The 19,105-nt window shown below is 37.7% G+C and overlaps 1 protein-coding gene and 1 long non-coding RNA gene across 5 annotated transcripts; one reads left to right on the plus strand and one right to left on the minus strand.

Moving 5' to 3' along the window:
• Positions 1-247: 247 nt before the first annotated feature.
• Positions 248-7,113, minus strand: LOC120306371. Its single transcript, XR_005556258.1, has 3 exons — positions 6,197-7,113; positions 742-955; positions 248-381 (listed from the first exon to the last, which is right to left on the minus strand). It is a non-coding gene; the product is annotated as an uncharacterized LOC120306371 (long non-coding RNA).
• On the plus strand, positions 761-18,242 carry ZNF76 (zinc finger protein 76). 4 transcript variants are annotated; one of them, XM_039339521.1, is made up of 11 exons: positions 761-896; positions 2,493-2,573; positions 3,401-3,478; positions 4,612-4,811; positions 7,120-7,239; positions 8,413-8,488; positions 9,100-9,225; positions 10,705-10,884; positions 11,968-12,198; positions 12,448-12,578; positions 16,648-18,242. In XM_039339521.1, the coding sequence occupies exons 1-11, from the start codon at positions 824-826 to the stop codon at positions 16,657-16,659; spliced, it is 1,308 nt and encodes a 435-aa protein (XP_039195455.1). In that variant the 5' UTR covers positions 761-823; the 3' UTR covers positions 16,660-18,242. The 4 variants fall into 4 exon arrangements, with proteins under 4 accessions (XP_039195455.1, XP_039195427.1, XP_039195436.1 ...); XM_039339493.1 differs by lacking the exon at positions 16,648-18,242 and adding an exon at positions 13,005-16,639; XM_039339502.1 differs by lacking the exon at positions 16,648-18,242 and adding an exon at positions 13,005-16,639 and having other exon boundaries at positions 7,123-7,239.
• The last annotated feature ends 863 nt before the right edge of the window (positions 18,243-19,105 follow it).

Genomic DNA, 19,105 nt, shown 5'->3' on the forward strand with positions numbered 1-19,105 from the left:
AACTATCAATGGAAATTGTAAAATTTTTTGCTAGATGTGTTTAATAGAGGCCAGATAGCCATTACTTAAGGATGTTTCGATTTAGATATGTTGGTCTAATTGGCTTTTTCCAATTTTACTTTTCCATGCCAAAGACACTTTCTATAAAAAACCATTCATACCATGAATTTTTTTCTCTGCAGGTGTAAAAAGAAATAAAGGATAGGCTTAGGACAAGCTACCTTTATGCTTGGGTTGCTTAATATTCAGCTTGTTGATCTGTGAAAATTCTTCACTTGGTATAAAGCATGAAACCACTGATTAGCCATGTGAGGTAAGGTATCTTTACTTTTCTCATCTTGGTTTTGTCCAAATATCAAGTTGTACCTCAGAGGAATATGCCTAACAGAAAAAAGATTCTGGTTCCAGTTATGTATATATTTATTTTAACTTACTTTTTAAATCACTGCTTACCACCACCAAAAGCTATATACATTATTCTATAATAGTAAGAATAGCTCTGTAGAACAAAAGAATGCTCATCTTCTCCAGTATCTTAACATTGGCTGCCAGTGCCTCTGAGGAATACAGCAGTGGGGCAAAAAGACAGCTATTCTTTTTGTGTTGTTTGTTGCATAGTCAAGGTGCATTGCTGTTTCCATTTGGTTGGTCTTGTTAATACTTTCTAATGACTTTTGCCCATGTTTATATTTATGCTTAGTAGTAAGTGGGGACAAGAAATGTGCACACAAATATACATACCTTTTCATTTTCATTATAGCTGTGTCCATGGGAACAACTTTCAGTGTTGAATACATGACTAAGGAGGTTCTTCCAGAACAAAATGGAGAGCTTGAGTCTACAGGCAATGACCCTTTCTGATGGGACAACAGCCTATGTTCAGCAGGATGCAGGTGGTGAGTCAGTTGAAGGCTGTGGCAGCTGTGGTCAGTGAGACTGGGGCAAAGCAGAAATCCTATGATCAAAGCATTACACACAAGGGAGAGTGAAAGGCAGTGTAAATATTTGATAAATAAATATTGGATAAATATTTCATTAAATAAAATTATGCTTTAAATGTATTAAATTTTAATAGTACAGGTAGTCTGCAACCTTCAAACATTAGGGAGCCTACCTATTATAGTCCTAAGTGGTGACAGCCGTTAAACAAGACAGCCTCTCTTAATAACCCCCAATCCTGCTCTCCATGATGCACTAGCCAAGTAAGTACACAGGCCATTAAGTGGATCACAGGGTGCCCCAGGGCTGGGGGAGGCCATGGGAGGACTAACACAATCCCAGGACAATCTGGCCCAGGCCTCCCCTACCCCCTGTGCTCCAGTTCCTACCTCCAGTCCCTACGACCCTTGGGACTGCTACCTCTCCCTGGGTCCCTGCAAGGCTTGGGCTTGCTCCCCCCCCCATCACTCACTTACCTTTTGAACAACCCTGGAGCTTTTTTCAGCATTGTGCAGACCACATTAGGGAAATAGAATGAGGTGGTTTGCCCCTGGGCCATGGGGCGGCCTCCTCAAAGAGGCTGCAATTTTGGTGTAACTTCAAGGGATTGTGGGAGCATTGAAAATGGTAGCTGCTTCCTAGAGGAAGTCACGTAGCCCAGGGACAAGTGGCCTGCCCTTTTTCCCCAACACGAGGTCCTGAGATCTTCAAAGATAAGTATGAAGAAATGTATACTCTGGTATTTCTATTATATAAAATATCTGCTGCTGTGTAAGTGTCAGGATGATGCACCATAGGTATTGTTCCATTCAATAATTGTGCTAAAAGAACACTCTATAGAATAGTTCTTTTCAGTAATTTTCACAAGAAACCAATTTTGTAGGATAGACTTAACAGGCTGTATTTTGCTTCACATTACTTAACACTTTGATAATTGTGTTATTGATAAAAGATGGATAAGAATGATGAGAAGAAAAAGCTATACACATGTTTTAATAAATTAGATTCCTTAAATCATCAGTATGGTACTGTTGCAATAAGCAAAGTACTTGGCTTTGGCATTGGCAATTTAGTTAGAAATTTGCTGTAGAAGTGAAAGAAAGAACAGTATTTTGACTTTTGACTTTAAGCTGGAAAGTATTTTCTGTGTCGGCTATCGTAAGAAATTTTCTAACATGTTTTTCAGTTTACTGAGGAAAAAAATAATTTCATTTCTGTGTTTAAACTATGATTTTAACAATTGATTGCAAATGTACTTGGCATAAGAGTACATTTTTTATATATTTTAAGTGGTATTAGGGTCTTCTTTATATGAAAGAAATGTATTTATTAATAAAGATAATTGCAGAAAACAAGAATTCTACTAATGCTACCTTTGGATTTAGTATTCTGGATCCCATATATAAAGTTGATAATATGTTTCAGAAGAAATAAATAATTATAATGTATAAGATTATGTTCATGTTCCTTAATAAGAAGTTTAATGATATGTGGCTACAAATTTTAATCTTGCTTCCTAGAAAATTGACAGTGTTTCAAAATTCATGTTTCAGAAGAGAAATTAATTGAAGGACAAATGATTGAACTTGAAGATGGATCTACAGCTTTTTTCCAACAAGTAACTCTGCAGAAAGGTGAAGTAAAATTGCTGATATACCTCTTGTGGTTTCTTTAAAGCAAAATGAGGAACTTGTGGTCTTCCTAAAGTTGTTAAACTAGTATTGCTGGAAATTGTAATTCAGCATCATCAGGAGTTCCATAAGTGCCTCGTCCCTGCTTTAATGTCCAAGCTGGCAGGGAAGGTTGCAAATAGCAGTTATGTGACAATGGGATGCTGCAACTGTTATAAAGGTGAGCCAGTTGACAAGTGCCAAGATTGCCCTCACAAGATTGTGGGAATATTGGGAGAGGCAGAACTTTGGGGACCAGCACTGTTGTTCAGTGCTATTGTAACTTTGAACAATCACTGAATGAGTGGTTGTTAAATAATCTATATAGTATAAGCATTAAAAAGTAATGTACTTGCAATTGCCAGGTTGGTGATAGGGTATTCTCGAGTGTAAAATTCACCTGAAAAAGTGATTTCTGATTACAAACTGATGTATTTTTTGAGTGCCATCTTTGCACTAAAAAGAACAAACAGTGCCTTGCACTTGCTGGTGCTTTTGTTTCTACATCTAAACAAATTTAGAGTCAAAGAAATGTTGAATAATTTTCACTTAATTCATTTAATTCATAGAATGACTCTATGTTGCACTTTTGCATGCATATTATTATTAAAATATTTTTAATATACCTAGGGCTGAATTGACTAACAGGCTATTCTTCAAAAGAAGTGAACAATGATGGGGATTCTTACTCTTGCTAAGCTTTGCTTGTGTTCTGTTGCATGAAAAAGCTGGGCAAGTTGATTTATTTGAGATCATGTGTGTGCTTATGTATATTCTGATTCATTCTACAGAATCGATTACATTTGAAGATGGTCAACCTGTTGCGCTGGAAGATGGCACCATGGCTTTTATACATCATACTCCTAAAGGTAGCTCTCAGTCTTTGACTCCTGTTTTTAATAAATAATCCATAAAAAGCCTCTAAGCAGTAGGATTATATGTGTCATTGTGTGACCCCCTGATAAAACATTTATTTGTGTTGATTACTTTTACTGTAGATCTTCCGGGTAGCCTGCATCAATAGTAAGATGTTTTATTGCGCTCTCTCTCCAAGAATTTCTTGATCATTGAAAACCACAGTTTGGTGGGTAAACCACGGTTTGAATTAACCAGGAAGTTCAGAGATGGAAGGGAGAGTGCTTGACCTCTTTATTTGTTTCTGTTCTGTGCTTTGGAAGATTGGGAATATGGCTGTGTCATTTTTTTCCCTAATCCATTCTTTAGAGCCATAAATGATAAACTACTCATCTATTGAAAAAACAAATCCACCTTTGATTGTGAATTGCAAGATTTTTGATATGTAATGTTTTCTAAAGTGTAGTTAGACTTTACTATTGATGGTCTTAACCCTTAGAGCAGTGGTTCTCAACCTTCCTAATGCCGTGACCCTTTAATACAGTTTCTCATGTTGTGGTGACCCCCAACTCTAAGGGCTCTCCAAGCGTGCACCGACGCCGCCTGCTCACCTGCTGTGCCCGGGGCTCAGCGTGCCTTGCCTGTCCTCGCCTCACTTCCAAAGGTCGCTGGCCTGCCCAGCTCCAGCTGGGTGGGGAGGGGGGGCAGGAAGGCCGCTCCGCCGGCTCCGCCCAGCCTGGTTGGAGAAGCGCCCAGGTGGGGAGAGGGAGAGAGCAAGAGAACCAAGAGGGCGACAGCGCCGGCAGAGCTTAGTTCAGCCTCCTCCGCGGAAAGGGCCGTGAAGCAGCTCAGTGTCCCTTAGAAGATGCTCAACAGAAACGAATCCGGCGCTGCAACAGCCCCCAGATCAAAGGTGTGCGGAGATGGATAGAGGAGCAGTGTCTCAGTTCCTAAGACCATCGGAAATATATGTTTTTCGATGGTCTTAGGTGACCCCTGTGAAAGGGTCGTTTGACCCCCAAAGGGGTCGCGACCCACAGGTTGAGAACCACTGCCTTAGAGTTTTATTAGCTCTAAATGATTAAAGGATAGATACATAGTGATTAGAGCTGACATGTGGTGCTATAGTGTTTGTGGTCCACTTCAGAGGGTTTTGACCCCAGCACCCTGGAGGCCATCCAGCTGGAAGATGGATCCACAGCTTTCATACACCGTTCTGTTCCTACGACCATGGGTGGCAGCATCCTGGCAGTGCAAGCAGATGAGGGGCTGGAGGAATTGGCAGGGAAGAAAAATGATGCTTTTGATTTAGATACTGATACCACTCTGGAGGATTACACCAGCAAGGTGAGAATATTCTGCTTTTCTATGAAGATCTAAACCATAACATGATTCGGAGAGTTACATTTCTTAGGTGTATATAAGAGTGACCCATTTATTTATAAACTTTTGACTCAACATCACTGATAATATCTAAGTTAGTTTCTCTCCCCCAAATCTTTACATTTGTAAGTGGCATCTTTTAGAGCCATGTTGCCTATTATTATTTTGCTTTTATGCTCTTTAAAAAATTATCTTTATTTTAATTTTTCTATTCACTGTTTTTAAATATTGTTGGCTTTATTGTGATGATTTCATTTAATTCTTCAGATCTCCTTTTGAAATCATACTGGACTTATGTGGGAGGAAAATGGAATAAAAATCTAATAAAATTAAAGGAAATCTTCATTGTGAAAATGGAAATCCATTTATTTCCTGATGTTGGAACAAGTTCAAAGCAATATCAGCAAAATATTATGACATACAGTTGTGGGTTAACATTACAAAATATGTAGTGTATATATTGTTATTCTAACACATGGTTTCTCATCCAGAGCAGTTGTATGGAATTCAATTCCAGTGTTCCTTAGCCAGAACAACTCCATAAGACAGCCTAATAAATTGTTGAGAGTGGCAAACTATGAGCCACAGACTTTGCAATAGGTAGTTTAGTTCTTTAATCATTGCATGACACTTCTCAGGCTCTCTGGCTCAACCTCAGCAAAAGCTCCCTAACCTGCCTAGATAAGAATCATTATCTTATAGAAGACATACATTTTATCTGTACATGTTATTGCTTTATTTAAACTTACACTTTTTATTTTAATCTACACCCTCACTTCCCTGTATTGTATTATATTGTATTGTATTGTATTTATTCAATTTCCAAAGCTGCCCAACTCGACCAAATGACTTTACCAACTCCATTCCAGAAGATCAGAAGACAACTTTCATTCAGAACTGTTATGTCCTTCCCCCTTTTCTTATTTTTACAGAAATGTAACAGAACTCTTTTTCTTCTTGTTGTATTCGTGAGTTTATGTTCTATACCATATGTTCCTCTTACATTTTAAGTTATAGTCTTTCATCTCCTCTGGTCATCACAGATTGGTCCGTAGATATTGATTAGGGATGTGCAGTTATTCAGATCTAAAGCAGTAAAGGTACTTTGGAGAGAACATGGGCATGATAGCTATACCCATTAATATCTCCTTACAAAAGGATCTATGGCAATCACGTAGTCCCAGGAAATCACAAATTTGAGTTAAAGAGCTGTAGTACCCGAACACATCCAGCTTAATGTCTACTTATTAACAGTAACTACTTACTCATATTAGCATGCCTTTGGAACAGTTTAAGTCTTCTTGCAACCTTTTTAGCAAAATAGAGAAGATGTGCATTAGCTTACTAACCTTGGTCATACTATACCCGTGCCACATGCAATTCCCTGCTAATGGAAAGAATATTTCAATTTTTAGTATCTTTATGCAGTATGCCAGCAACCCAAAGCTCAATTTGACCAAAAACATTTTCATAGTATATTATATATTTCATTCTATATAATTCACCCCTACTATTCTAATCAGAATGGCAAACACAACACAATCTATTGTGTTTGAAAAAAATCACAACATAAATAAGAGTCTTCATCAAGACTGAGTTGAAGAACATCCCAACTTTATATTCTACCCTTCAGAAAATATATGATTTCATCAAAAATCAGACAACCAACAACATTTGGGTCAGCCTTATGCATTACTTACAACATGTTTTTTTTATCTTAATTTTGATTATCAGCCTGCTAAAGAAAATTATGTACAGTACACTGAGTAGCTGATAGTTGAGCAAGAATTCTGGGAGCTATATTCCCAAAAGATTCAAAGAGTATTAATGAATATTGTAGTGAATATTATTGAATATTGTACATATTGAATATTGTACATATTGTACTAAACTATAAATGCAGTTTGTTTTTAGGGATTCTACAAAATTACTCATTATGACTTGACATGATATGCAGATCAAGCCACTACACTTTGTACAACAAACTATAATTTAAAATCTTTAACAATTTACAATTGTTTACAATTTTGTGTGAATGCAGCTTCCCACTTATAAAATAACATATAGAAAGACCTCAAGGCAAAGATGGAAGATAACTTCGTACACACATATATTCTAATAAGAATAAAAAAATAAGTATGAAATGCATTTATTGAACATGTTTCTGTCTTGCCTTTCTAGAAAAATGGCTTGAAATAAAAAATTAAAAACCAGGCCTACCTACTTTAGACATTGCAAGCATCATTCAGGTTTTGACTTTTTTCTTTCCCAGCAGGATTTCCAGAAGGAAGAAGTGCAGAGCACTGGAAATGGATCAAGAACTCCTGACAAAGCTTATTGTTGTAGAGTCAGTGGATGTAGCCGCCTCTTTACCTCATCCCACCATTTGAAGGTGATCTTTCTTGTCTCCCCACAATTCACCCTAAATACATTATGGCACTACTAGAGAAACTTATCTAACAGGAAATCATGGGCGTCACCAAACTGTAAGCCTGCAGTTTATCTGATAATGCTGAGGGGAGAGACAGGAAACAAGTGGTTGAAGACAGCTATAATCTTTTGCTGAAAGCTTGCTCTTAGTTTACTTAGTAGAATACACTTGCAATAAAGCATTAGTAGGATTACAAGTTATTCATCCACTTTCAACATTAGTTTTACATGAAAATACTTAGCCTTTTGATGTATTTATTAAATTTATTGTGTACAATCCAAGGTGGTGCACTGTATGCCCTCTCCTGCTATTTTTCTCACAGTAACCTTGTGAGATGGGTTGGGTTGAAAAAGAATGACTAGCCCAAAGTCACCTAGCCAGTTTCAGTATCCAAAGGAGGACTGAAATTCATGGTCTCCTAGTTCTTATCCACTATAACCACTACATCAGATGGTCTCAAACTGTTTTTTTATGTATTTCAAGATTTCTAATTTTAAAAATAAATGTAAACCTCACTAATTGAGTTGTCTCTCCTTGGATGTAGTGGTTAAGCCATTAGGCTAGAAACCAGGAGATCTTGAGTTCTAGTCCCACCTTAAGTTAGACACAAAGCCAACTGGGTGACTTGAGCCAGTCACTTTCTGTCAGCCCTGGGAAGGAGGCAATGCCAAAACACTTCTGAAAAACCTTGCCAAGAAAACTGCAGGGACTTCAATCAGAGATGATTGAAAGGAAGACAAAAAAAAATACAACTTTTGAATTGGGAGTAAATAAAATTGATACTATGTGCAAGTGCTCTTTGGCTTTTGAAAAAGTTACATTATATGTAATACTGTATTCTACTCTCTGTCTGAAATATAGCTTAGCAGGCATGGGTATGAATTGATTTAGACTAGCAAATATTAAAATACACATATCTATGAATTTGTTTATAGTATGGACTCCTTAAATTCCCATCCATATTGAAACTTTAAAAGTAAGTATTCATTGATACAAGGAAAACAAAAAAGTAAAACACCATAAGAGCATAGAACTGAAGAACTACTTCTGATAGTGCTGCAAAAAAAATATGAGTGCCAGCCTCTTCTGTTCTCAGTGGCCTAAACCTAGTCATTTTCCTCTATTTTGCTGAAGGTGCACGAGCGTGTCCATTCAGGCGATCGTCCATACCAGTGTGATTTTACAAACTGTGGGAAAACTTTTGCTACAGGTAAGGTATTTGCTGTGAAACGTTCAGAAAAGCAACAGTGAAAACTATGTTCTTCCGATGGAATTACTCATGACTTGAGAATGAAGATGTAGCTTTAGAAATCCACAGACTGTTGAGCTATAAATAGTGATGAAAAAAAATATAAATTCAAGCTAAAACTGCAGCTCTGATTATCTTTATCTTCAGAGCTACATAGTTACAGTTTTTATGTTTAATGAAGAGAAAGACTAGGGGTGACATGATAGCAGTGTTCCAATATCTCAGGAGTTGCCACTAAGAAGAGGGAGTCAGGCTATTCTCCAAAGCACCTGAAGGCAGGAGAAGAAGCAACAGATGGAAACTAATCAAGGAGAGAAGAAACCTAGAACTAAGGACAAACTTCCTGACAGTTAGAACAATTAACCAGTGGAATAACCTGCCTCCAGAAGTTTTTAAGAAGAGACCAGCAGCCATTTGTCTGAAATGGTATAGGCATTCCTGCCTGAGCAGGCGGTTGGACTAGATGACCTCCAAGGTCCCTTCCAACTCTGTTGTTCTTTTATTATTCTATGTTGCTATGCTTTGCTCACTGCTTTGTGATTGTGCTTAGAACACAAGTTTAACCCTGACAGGATATAGTCTAAAGAGTCATATGAGAACGCATACTGGTGAGAAGCCATACAAGTGCCAAGAAGATTTATGCACCAAAGCCTTCAAGACTTCTGGAGATCTCCAGAAACATACCCGAACACATACTGGTATGTGGGGGCTATTGTTTTAATTTAGGGCTAGCAGAACCTGAAGTTTTGGAAGAATAGAAGAAATGAGGCTAGAGAAAATGTGCAAATAAAGTAACTGTGTTATTATGATGTTATTTACATTGATAACTTTAATTCTTTAATTCTTATATATTTTTCAAAGCATACACTTAGAATGTTCTCTGCCCTCTTGCATCTCAGTTGATTTCCAGATTTAAAGTAAATGTGTAAGGAAAAAATAATACTTAACAGAACTCAGGAACAGGCAGATAGACAGATGGTAGTGGCATTGCGGCTTGTCTTTAATAAGTAATTGAAGAGGGAGGATATGGGGGCAAATCTTCTGGCTACAGGCTGCATATTGATGTTCTACATCAGGCATGTCAAACTTCCGGCCTGCGGGCCGGATGCATCATACTGAAACTGCGCCCACCCCATTGCCGGCAATGGGGAAAAAGTCACGAGTTTGACATGCCTGTTCTACATCATTCATTCATTCATTTATTACAGCTTTTATGCAGTTTCACTTCCAGAGATTCTGAGTGAGTGGCTGATCCCAAACAAGGTGGTACTGAGAGTAGAGAATATAAAAAATCTGTGTGCCCACTAATCACAGTCAGTCTGTAAAATTAGGCACTGGTGGGCAAATGTTCTTCAACTCTACTTTCAGTCTAGGTCAGACATGTCAAACTCGCGACGTCACGTGACATTGCACAACGTATCGGGAGAGTTTTGCCATTGCTGGCAGTGGGGTGGGCGCAGCTTCCATATGACGCATCTGGCACACAGGCCAGCAGTTTGACACCCCTGGTCTAGGTGGTTAGAGTAACTAGTGAGGCACTGTTTGAATTATAGTTTTCTAAGAATACTTTGACAGTCTAAGTTGTTCAGCTAATCTATGTTTATGTGCATTTTAATATTTGGCTGTGCAAAATTAAACTAAAAATACAATGAGATCAAAGATACTTGCCAAACAAAAAGGTATTCATACCACTTATAGGTTAGTCCTTAACTTATAAGCATTAGTTTATCAATCAAACAAAGTTACAGAGGCACTGAAAAAGGTAAATTATCACCAGTCTTCACACTTATGAATGTCATAGCATTCCCACAGAAGTCAAAATTTGGGTGCTTGGCAACTGCATGCATTTACAATGGTTACAGCGTCCTGGATGATGTGGTTGCCATTTGTGAGGATTACATCACCTAGCCATTTGTGACCTCAGCTGGATTCTGACAAGGAAAGTCAATGGGGGCAGCTGGATTCACTTAACAGCCATAGCAAAAAAGGTTCATAAAATTGAATGTGACTCACTTGTTTAGGAGCAGAAATTCTGTTCCCAATTGTAGTTTTAAGCCAAGGAATATCTATAGTATGATATGCTGGAAAGGAAAAATGAAATAATCTACCGGTATCTTGAATTTTCTATGGCTTTTAATGGTTAACTAAGGATTCTTCTATCTGGTCTCACGATCAAGGTGAGCGGCCCTTCCGATGCCCTTTCGAAGGCTGTGGCCGCTCTTTCACCACCTCCAATATACGCAAGGTCCATATACGAACACACACAGGAGAGCGACCGTATATGTGCCCAGAACCCAACTGTGGAAGGGGTTTCACCAGTGCCACCAACTATAAAAATCACATGAGAATCCATACAGGTAAACTTATAGACAAAGTCTTTAACTGTCTTACAGTTAACAGATTTTTGTCTGCCTACTTTAAAGTGTATTACATATTGTTTTGTTATATTACGAGCCACTCAGTTATTTGCAGATGGGTAGGGCCAGCATAAATTGCTCCAAGGTCTCATTTATAGATTCAGCACATAAAGAATGATGCTGATCTTGTTCATCTTGTAAGATGGCCCCCCAAAACAATAGATTTTTAAGTTAATAAGGTAAGGCTATTAGAGATGGGTCTGACTCTTTTTTCCTGTTGAAAGTAACTATAACTATGTTGAAGTTCACAGGGTGAAAGGCTGGAAATCCAAACTTTCTCTCCTAAAGGGCTGCTGGCCCTGATTCTTACTTTGAAATAACAACTTGATAATTTCTACTGCCAGTACCTTTCTTATTGAACACTTTACTCTAACCTCGGGGTGCAAGATGAGGCTCTTTCACTTTTCTACCAATTAAAAGGTCAAAATGCAAAAGTTTAAATAATTTCAAGAGTGCCATAAGAAGATCTCAGGGAAATTCAAAGGGAAAAAGATCCTGGACAAAGCCTGAAGCATCAATAAAGGTTGAAAGCAAACCCCCAATTCTATACGTATATAGTATAGAAAATAAAGAAAATAAGACTTAGCACAGCACTGAAAAGATAAGTCTGAAAGTGAGCTTAAATTCTTAGTTATGTGCTACATATTTCAGCAGGATTCCTGAAGCAAAGGTCCTTTGGTTCCTTTCCAGGAGTTTTCTAGCTTTTTGGTGATTTCAGATATTTTTCAGAGGCTGCAAGGAATTATGGCTAGCCCCATCCTTTTCCCATTAATTTTTTCTTTTGTTTTCTATATCTAGCCGAAAAAGGGGCTAGATTAATCTGACTTGTAGAGTTTGAATTATAAATCTGCAGTCTGGCATGTAGATTACATTCACAATAATCCTAAAATGCAATCTTGTGCAAGTTTACTTGGAAAATCCCATTATGTAAAATTGGTATTATTCCAGCAGTAACTTCAACCTTTAGGCCATGAATCCATGAATAAAAAGTTGATTTTGCTGTGAATCCTAATTCTGTTCCAGGGGAGAAGCCATATGCATGCATGGTACCAGGCTGTGGAAAATGCTTCACAGAATATTCTAGTCTCTACAAACACCACGTAGTTCACACACATTGCAAACCATACACTTGCAACACCTGTGGCAAAACCTATCGGCAAACTTCTACTTTGGCAATGCATAAACGTACTGTGCATGGGGAGCTGGAGGCCATGGATGACAGTGAGCAAGGTCTCTATGAACAACAGATGGAAGGTGAGTAAACATACAAGGTAACCTTGTAATTCTTTTTTTTAACAATATTTTATTAGGTTTTATCAAAGTAGGGGAGGGATAGGGTCAGTATGGATATTGGGGTTCAGGGTAAGGTTCAGGTAGCCTTGTAATTCTTGTCACTCTCCAGTTTGCTGGTATACAGCTTTGTTTTCACTTTGTGTTCAATTTTCTCTGCCTACAAAGCCATTTGAATGCTGTCTGCCAATTCTTCTTTCTTTGTTCTCTCAGATACCACAGTGAATAACAGCCTGCCTCCATTGAAAGGTCAATGTATTGTTTCTATGAAGATGGAAGATGAAGTGCAGGAAGATTCCATGCCATCAGCAGCAGCTCTAGTTTCTCAGGATGGTGTAGAACAAGTATGAAGGACAATGGGAGGATGTTCTTGGGCTAGGGGTATTCAAGGCAGATCAGTGGAAACAATTGCAACAGGGGATTATTCTCCCAGAATTTTCTAATTCTAAGTATTTTACCACCTTATCTGCCTACAACTCTCGCATAGTTTTTTCTTAATCATAGCTTTACTAGCAAGGATTTTGTGGTATATTAAAGGAAAACTGAGAGGAAATGATTGGATTGCAATTTTACTATGGATTAGAGGCTTGTTAAAATATTTGACTTACCATGAACTAAAGCTATAGTCTGGTACAAATGCTATGACTGTGGTTATCGCTGTTGGAACTGTGATACATCTTATATAGAGATCTTGAAAATATTTCGCTTGGACATAGTATCAGAAAGTAATCTTTTAAATGTAGCTGTTATACCCATGTGATATTTTTCAGGTCAGAATAGTAACTTCTGGGACACCAGTATCTGAAGATTCATTCAAAGCCTATCTATGATCACCACTTGACAGTGCTAGCAATAACTAATAGTATTCATGATGCTGTTCAGGTAGACACATGCTATTTGGAGTTCCTATCACAATCATGGATAGTATATAAAAAAAACTAAATGTAAAATACTTAAGCATTAAGCAATATAACCATAAATTGTTTTAACACCTATACCTTTTTAATAATGTATTGAAAATAATATAATACCTTCATAATTAAGCCACAAGTTGACTTAGTATTAGCTGCCATCTAAAATATGGATATAGCATGAAGTATTCTAGAACAGTGGTGGTGTTGGTTTCCACTGGCAGGGGGGGCTGCTAGGAAAAAAATTCTCGGGAACAAAGTTTTTTTTATTATGATTTTGAACTAAGCCGTAATAAGAGAGGTTTTAGTTCTCACTGACCATCCCCACCAGTGTAAGGATGGTCGGCACAGCTTCACTTCCAGATCTGCCGCTGCTGCCTCCTGCTTCCCTGTGTGGTTGGCCAGTCAAGGAGCTCAGAGGACAGCCACCGCCCCTGTTAGAACCACTGTGTAGACAGGGCCTGCACAGGTGAGGGCTCCTTTCCTGCAGTCCCGGGTCCATCTCTGCTCACACCGATGGGGCTGCACTGCGGAAGGGAGATGGTGGTTCTGATTCCCCCCTGCTAGCTGCCCCCCCCCAAGCCAGACCTCACCTTCCCCTAGCCGGGATCTGATGACCTCCACCCTCCTTCCCCCACCCCAGCTGACCCCTCCAAGTAGCCCAGCCTGACAAAGATGGAGGGAAGGCGAGGCAGAGAACCAATTGTTAAAATAATTTTAAACCCACCACTGGTCGCTTCTAAAGGCCGCTCACTAACTCTCCTGCCAAAACTGCTTCTTTTATAGGTTCCCTCACCCCGCCCAGCTCTCGCAGCTCTTCCCGAACTGCGCATGCGTGGAGGGGGAGGGGAGAAGCCCAGCAACCGCGTGCGTGCCCATAGGGACGGCTCTGCGTGCCGCCTGTGGCACGCGTGCCATAGGTTCACTACCACGGTCCTAGAAATTTCTAATAATTCACATTTTTACATTTCCAAGCTCAATTACAGTAATAAGTTGAGGACTATCTGTATATAAACTATATTTGATATTGCTCTTAATATGAGGCAGATCAAGTCCTGACAAATGTAAAAAATAACCAAGCAGGAGGACACATTCCGTCAGCTCCCTATATTTCAAGGATAAAATCTTTGTGCACGAGGGTTCCCCTCAGATCTTCCTTTCAGCACACATAAGGATTAAATGTATAATTTGGCTTGATAAAAGCAAACAGATAGTTCATTTAACTTAAACTATTTGAATAGAAGGCATAATTATAATTAATTTTTTGATCATTAGTACAATGATTTTGCTTCAGCTATTAATTCCTACAGAGAAATATTCTGTTATCCTTCACTTGATGAGAAGTGAATCAATTTGATAACCTCTTTGAAGCAAACAATATAGCAACAGATCTAGGTGGCAAATTTTGGGGGCTAGCAGCATACTCCAAAAGCTGTTAAAACTATTGCTTGAGAGTTCAAATATTTACAGTTTTTAGTTGCAGTTCTAAAAACATAATATTTAAGCCATAATATTATTGCAAATGAGGGTTTAGTTTTAAGGAGGCATTATCTAGTTTCAAAAAGGACTGCAGCTTGGGATATTTAGAGGGTGTCTCAGGAATTTCATCTGTAAATTGGTTAGATTGTTGGAGTTTACCTGAATTCAGATTTTTAGTGAAACACAAGTGGAATATGAGCTAATGTGCAAAGCATCTGCTGAAAAGACAAATGGCATTTTTGAGGATGGATTATCAGGAGCACAGATTTCAAATCCTAGGAAATTATTATATCCCCCTGCTCTACATTTGGAATTAGACATCTAATTCTGGGCACAAGACAAGGCAATTGGAATCCAAGTTCAGTGAGGAAAGTTTAAAGCACGGGTGTCAAACTTGTCACGTCATGTGACGTGTCGCCACGTATCACGACTTTTTTTTCATTGCTGGAGTTGGGGTGGGCGCAGCCTCCTTATGATGCAACCAGCCTACAGGCTGGCAGTTTGACACCCCTGGTTTAAAGAAATTGAGAATCTTTAACATGCAGAAGACAAGACTTATGGGACAAGTGATAGCAGTCTCCAGATATTTATACTTTGTGGCATAGGATGTCAGGACAACTACCAATAGATTAAAGCTTCAAAGAAGTAGATTCAGGTTAAGATTATTAAGAATTTCCTGAAGATAAGACAGTAAACCATAAAGTAAGTTGCTAAAGGCATAAACTTGGGCTGTAAGACCTTGGAGATTCCTACAAAATCAGGATTCTATAAAATCTCCATATAGTAAAGTTCACTGGATTTACCCATATTCTAAACATGTTTGCCAACTGGGTCCGCACATAATGTTAAGCCATGATATATTCAATAAATTACAGTTGGCTAGGTTTACATTACACATAGCCATCCTGATTGAGAATGATGAAATTGAGTTTCAATACACTGCAAGACATTAGAATGGGAAATGATTTGCATGTAGGCATGCAAAATATTATTAAAACTGAATGATATACATCTTGTGTTCCTCAAATATATCTTTTTATAGTATTTTCCCACTCTCCTTTTTTATATTTCCACATAATTCAGTATGTTCTTTTCTTTGCTTCCTCCTTGCCTTACTTCTACTTCTGCATGTGTTCCAATAATAACCACTAATAAATAGCAGCTCTTGTGAGTTTAAACAGTTTATATAAAGCAAAGCCAGAAACTGTTAATTTGGCATTCAATGGTTTTGCTTTAAAATAAATTTAGCACATTTGTTCTTTTTCATCATATTCCTTTCTACCAAAACCAAGTTGCTTTCTTTCACATCCCTACTTTATCTTAGAGCCAGTTCACGCCACAGACTAACACTAGGTCAGAGTGGAAGCCTACAGCTAAATTTATCTTTTTGAAGAAAATGCCAGCTCATTTGGAAAAGGCAAATGGTTCTTACTGCATTGCAGGACTGATGAAAAAAGGAGTCAATCTCCACTTTCATCCTTCATTTAAAAAAGTTATTCTTTTAAAACAAAATAAACTGCAGCTACTATATTAGGTAATCATGGCTATGTGAAGGGGTTATTTGCTTCTGGTGTGTTTGCCTCTTATGCATTATATACATTCTTTGAGCAGATATATTTTATGAGAAGCCATTTGAGCAATACTTTGTATTTATCTCCTTACCACATACAATTCTATTAAATGAAATATGTTTGAATATATGGATCATTTTTGCTTCACCTATGCATCATCTGGTCTCTTCCACCTAGCAACTCCCAAATGTAGTTTTGACTACTAAAGAATGCAAAGAGATTGTTGAAAGCATTATTGGCCCATCTTTCACACTTTCCTGAGAGTAGTACAAGAGTGTTGTACAAATTACTTTGAAAATTGTGAGAGTGTTCAAAGAAAAAGTTACGGAATCAATCAGAAATCATTTTTCTTCCTTAACTCATTCCTACTTGTATTTTTTATCACTCCTCCAATTGCAGGTTCAAACCAATTTGAATGTTTGAAAATCATGTCTTATCATTTTCTTTTCTAGCTGGAAATGTAACAGAGTCTGGAAAGTACAGTCAGCCTGACAACTACAGCAGTTCGCCAAGAAGCTGCAACTCTGAAAACTGCTACATTGAAAAATGGATGTTGAGACTTTATCTTGAATACTTGACAGGAGTGAAGAGCTATGTAGAAATAAAAGTAATTGGATAGGCAACAGATTCTACAGGAGCCTGCAGTTCGGGAGTCAGATGACTGGTAACTAAGTCCCCATTGGACCTGAAGAGAGTTTTTAAGGATTGTTAATTGCTAATCAGTAGATGTTGATAACTGACAAAAAGAGATGATGAAGCAACATTTTTGCCTGACACTTTTTAAACAAATGGATCCTTGATAAGCTTTAAGAAATCAACTTGTCTGAGATACCGTTTGTCTTATCATTTGGATCTTTTTCATTTCTGGTACATATTAATGGAATGACCATTTCTGGATTAGAAAACATTTAAAGTTGGACTTTTATTGGATTTCAGCAACAAGAACTTTTATCATGTCAGAATTTTATAATTTAAAAATGTTTTTAGCAGAGAATGTCCAGAAAGGGATCACAGCTACTCCATATCCTAGAGCAGTGTTTCTCAACTCTGCAACTTTAAGATGTGTGAACTTCAGCTCAGAATTCTAGGAGTTGAAGTCTACACATTTTAAAGTTGCCAAGGCTGAGAAACACTGTCCTAGAGCAGTATCAGTATGAAAGCAATGAAGTGCCCTCTAGATAGGATTACCAGTGGAAGTTCCAAGATGTATAGCAATGGGAAAAGGCAACAGCATTATGGAAGCTTCCCCCCCCCCCAATCTACCAGGGTTACCTTTAAATCTTAGCAAGAGTCTAAACAGACAGATAAAAATCTACATTGAACTTGGGGGTATATTAAATTGGTTCTGTGTAATGTTTTATTTTCTTTCATTCTGAAGAGATAATAGATGGTTTTGATATATATTTCATAAAAAACAACTTGTTTTCTACTTTCAATAATAGTTTCAGCTTTACCATTCTATTCCTCTTTTAGTCCCATATATTTAGTTCATTTGGTAAATTAAGTATAGATTCTCCTACCCCCAAGAATCCTAACAAGATCAAGAGGGAATTAATATAAAAACATGTTTCCTTGTTGTTAATTAATAGCCAAGAAGCAGTAATTTTTATCAAGAATTGTGGTAGAGAAAGAGACTTTTCAATATACATCCAATCCTAATGAAAATGGTCATTTCCCAATGGTAATAAGTGTTGCTTGATTATCCATAAAAAGTAGTGAGCTTTTATGGGCCATGCAGTATCAGACTACAAATTGCCCCATACGATGGTATTCTGCCATCAAAATGCATGTTATATAATCAGAAAGAAGAAAACAGTTGCATCCAGTAAGCTTGATGGACACAGAAGATTGTTTTAAAAGTATCATCTACATTTGCAACTGATGATTTTTTGCATTATTGTCTGCTGTAACTCATGAAATAATATTGTACTCCTGTTGTTCAGTTACAAGCTTTGACATGTACAATGCTATTTGACTTTTCGATAGGACCTCATTTACTTAGGCTTGTAACCTTGAAAATATTCCATTACACAATTGTGAAATTTTACTCAGCTGTTGCTCCTTTCTTTTGTGATTATACTTGATCCCAGCACTTAATTCCAAAACAATAATGTTACAGTATGTGATTAAGCTGCAACACTGAAATAGAAATTGGCTTAAGAAAAATAAGTGTTCCTCTTTGTGCTCCAATTCTGACAAATCAGAACTTTAATTCCCTTTGAGAATGAGGTCAAAGAATAAAGAAAATCAATGAAGCTGCTGCCAATCTCAAATGTTACTTTTCTCTTTTTCATTCTTTACTTATCTTTGGCAGTAGTCATAACTATCTTCACAATTTCAGAGAAAAAAATGATAGATCCAAAATGCACACATTTTTCATCATCTCCTGTACTTCTCACAATACCTTTCTTCTTTTCCTTTAAAGGAAGAAAAGTGAATAGGTACTGCAGCTAGGATTTTCAACACCAATCTGACTTCCCAGATAAGCATCCTGTAAATCTGGAAACTGGCACTTGGCTGCTGCAGGGTTAAGAATGGGAACCTATCCTAGATGAAAGCAGAGATAAATTTGCCAGCAGCGGGCAGTTGATAAATGCTCAGCAACAGACAAATCAGCTGTTGTCTTTTTCTAATGTGAAAATACAGGACAGTAGATTAAAAACAAAGGCAGGGAACTGATTAAAATGGTTAGAACACTCAGTTGTGGATTATTTGATAGATGAAGACCTTGTAGACAAAATAATAATTCTCAAAGAGAATTAACTTTTCTGCACATATTTCTAGACCTGAAAATGCGGAGTACAGTGCTAACCGATCTTGTCTGAACAGAAAGTGTTAAGGAAATCAATGGAGCTTACATATCTTTCCAAAAGTCATGGATCACACTATACCTTGAGCTGAATTTTTGAG

Source organism: Crotalus tigris, unplaced genomic scaffold (assembly GCF_016545835.1).
Source record: "Crotalus tigris isolate CLP2741 ecotype Arizona unplaced genomic scaffold, ASM1654583v1 scf7180000017550.10884619, whole genome shotgun sequence".
Lineage (NCBI taxonomy): Eukaryota > Metazoa > Chordata > Lepidosauria > Squamata > Viperidae > Crotalus > Crotalus tigris.